General features: G+C 40.6%; 1 protein-coding gene across 2 annotated transcripts in view; it reads left to right on the top strand.

Moving 5' to 3' along the window:
* Positions 1-3,246, top strand: part of LOC116693367 (Fanconi anemia group A protein-like) — a 35,227-nt gene that overhangs the window by 30,862 nt on the left and 1,119 nt on the right. For both annotated transcript variants that reach the window (XM_032522289.1, XM_032522288.1), the window contains exons 37-39: positions 414-476; positions 818-911; positions 1,099-1,174. In XM_032522289.1, the coding sequence (XP_032378180.1) occupies positions 414-476; positions 818-911; positions 1,099-1,174 (233 nt within the window). The remainder of the gene's footprint in view (positions 1-413; positions 477-817; positions 912-1,098; positions 1,175-3,246) is intronic.

The following is a 3,246-nucleotide window of genomic DNA, read 5'->3' as shown; positions in this document are numbered from 1 at the left end:
CCCATTCTTTATATACAGTAATTTACGGTTGGTATGTAGCTATCAAGAAAGGTATAATAGAAATAGGTTAAAGCAGGTTATGTCTCATGTGGCCTATTTGGTCCTCTTAAATCCCTAAAAAGGTTGAATTTAGCAATTGAACAAAAGGGAGTCAAAGGACTTAGTGAAAAGGAATGTTTTGAGGTGCTTAGTTTGAGCCAATATGAGAAACTTTTTTTTTTATTTTTACAAAAGTTACAAAGTGCAGCTTTAATGCAAGCCAGCAATGGTGGGTAAACTATATTCAAATAAACATGATAGGTTGATCATTTTGTGTCATCATCCACTTGCTCTGTAAATAGCCAATGGTTGCTTTTGGTATTTTTTCCACCTTTCATATATTTTACCTGCTGCTGTCTCATGTCTTTGTCCAGGTGCTAGTTTTTCTACTTTTCATGTGTGTAAACGACCATCTGTCATCGCTCCTGTATCCTCAGGTAATTAATAACTACCCTGCACTGTCCCAAACAATACCCACAAGCACATTATGTTTAGCTGTAGTTGAGATTTCTGCAGTTAGAGAGACAGGTCTGTCTTAGGCCAAGCTCTATTTCATAAACCGTAGTAACTCACATGCACATGTTAAGACAAGGCAAAGGTTTTACACATTCCATTTTAAGTTTTACACATAGAGCTGGGGGCAGATTGAAAAGCAAGAAAAGAAGGCATTAATAAAATGTTTTTTCCAAATTTATTTGCCTATAGCATCTCCCTTGCTTCTCCTACACTACAGCATGTGGGACTCTGTGTAATGTTGTGTCTGCAATTATTCCTGTAGGAGAGGAGCCATCAGAACGCCACAGGTTTCTGCACAGACCTTCTGCTCGTGTTAGTGGACTCTGCTGACTGGCTGCTCATCTTTAAATCAAACAGTACGGTGTACACAGTATAATCTTCTAAAACTACAGCTCAGTTCCCCCCATGTGCTCAGCTGCTGGTGGACATCAGCTTTATTGCCAATTTAGTAGTCATTATTTGACAGATTAAATCTAATGTGAGTACGATTTTGTCTCGCCAATATTTAATCATTGGCCTGAATGTTTGTTTCCCCAACTCTAGAACAAGGTGTTTACCAGTCAATCACCATGGTGACATCGGATGAGTTTACTCGACTGATGCCTTGGGCCTTCTACAGGTTAGTTTTTCAAGTATAATATTTCCACTTTCAGAGTCACTGTAGACACAACCTATAGTTAACCCTCACAGAACCCTTAACCAGCCAATTGATTTAAAGTTTTCAGGACCAAAACTAACTGGACAATACAGGGGGGCAAACTCATCAGGGGTGAAAGAGGTCACAAAGATGGGGACATGGTAGCTAGCTAGTAGGGCTGCACAATGACTTGGATTTCTTTTTTTAAATTATCATCGCAATATCAACTTGCATAGTAACACAATGCAAAATACACAATGGATTTGTCTTATTTGAAAGAGAGCTTCAGTTTTCTAACTACACTTTAAAATGTAACTGTTCTTATATTGATGCCGTTTGTGTTCACTTCAATATTCAATTCAGTATCTGCAATTTAGAGCTAATATTAGGTAATTCTACTCTTACTATGTATGTATGTATGCAGGGCTGCCAACTCTCACGCATTGGCCGTGAGACACACGCATTTGACTTTTTGTTCACGGACCGCACGATCTCCACACCCCCGATTTCTCACGCTGAAGTGTCAGCCCGGTCGGTCAATTTCTGAAGATGAGTTTATCTAGTTTTTACCTGTTGAGCCACTTGTGATCGCTAGTTGTGCTTTCAGAGACTGTGAGGGGGTTCAAGAGCGCTCCCTGTCTGTGGAATTTTCAAATTGTCGCAACTGAGAATTTTTTCACGATCCATCCCAGGTGCATTCCCGGCTTCAGGTATGAGCTCTGAGTCTCACAGACCCGTCCGTCGCTTCTTGTCCTCTCTCTCTGTAAGATGGAGTTGAGCAGCCGGCTGGTAGTGTGCAACTCTCAGTTCATTGTAGTGGACTCGCTCTGGGGGGGGGCAGTGACCGTTGCATCCGTGTAGTCCTCCGATGAGAGCGCGTACAGCCTCCTCTAACTCAGAGACCAAGACCCAAATGGGCCTCTGTGTCCTAAGACGTTCTGAATGAGATCCACCATATCAGCGGAGCAATGACATGTACAGCAGACTATATTACACCTCTCCAAATCACGTACAACAGAGATGGGAGGAGTTATATTTTGAATGTGCACAAGTTGTAAATATGAGCAGAAATCTGGTGAAACACATCTGAGCTATACTTATGTACTATATATATATATATATATATATGTACTATATATATAATATTATATATATATATATATATATATATTACACGATACTGCAACGTTGGGCCCTATTGTGCATCTCTAACCTCTGCATCTCTAATGTACTGTAAATAATTAATTTGATGTTTTTTAAAATGAACAAATAGTCTTTATTCCACAAAAAGTAAATACAGTAACTGGGGCACAGAGATAGGGCCAAACATTACTGAGCCTTGGCACAAAGGTTAAGGAATAGAACTTATGTAACTCATTGGTTCTCATTCTTTAGAATTTCGTGGTCTTAGTTGATCCCTCAACATTAATTTACTTTGTTCCCTGGTCCCTACACCAGGGACCCCTGGACCTGTTCACCACAGACCCAAATCTTCTCAGCTGTTGCTGACATATGCTACTGTCTCTTCATGTGGTTCATTATGTTTGGCACATTGTGTGGGTACAACAATGCAAAGGTTCTTAACCCTACAGTTTTGCACATATCATGCAAGACTTGATTTCTCCATTTTTTTTGCAAAAAAACTCTCCAGAAAGTGCCATTTAATGGTTTATTTTTCAAATTTTTTTCCTGGGGGGGCATACCCCCAGACCCCCCTAGGGAGAGCCCCATCCCCCCACATATAACAAATCCCAATTTAAACCCTAAAGGATAAAGACCCAAAGAAATTGCTTTGTACGCGGAAAAATATTGGCCCCCCCAAATCTCACTCCAAGGTTTTGGGAAAAGTTGGCAGCCCTGATGTATGTATTGTTTTTTCCCGAGTCACCACAAACAATTCCTTCATGTATCCACAAGTACCGTGTGTAGTCTTGTGCATTATGTTATGTCTTGTACTCTACCTTGCTATAATGCTGATTCTGTTTCTGATGCATCTGAAGTGTGCGCATGCGCTAACGTGCAAGCTGCCTGTTGCAGTGCTCCGTCTCTGTCTT

This window comes from Etheostoma spectabile, chromosome 8 (assembly GCF_008692095.1).
Source record: "Etheostoma spectabile isolate EspeVRDwgs_2016 chromosome 8, UIUC_Espe_1.0, whole genome shotgun sequence".
In the NCBI taxonomy this organism is placed as follows: Eukaryota; Metazoa; Chordata; class Actinopteri; order Perciformes; family Percidae; genus Etheostoma; species Etheostoma spectabile.
The sequence above is the reverse complement of the archived record's forward strand: the minus strand, read 5'-3'. Positions and strand labels throughout refer to the sequence as shown.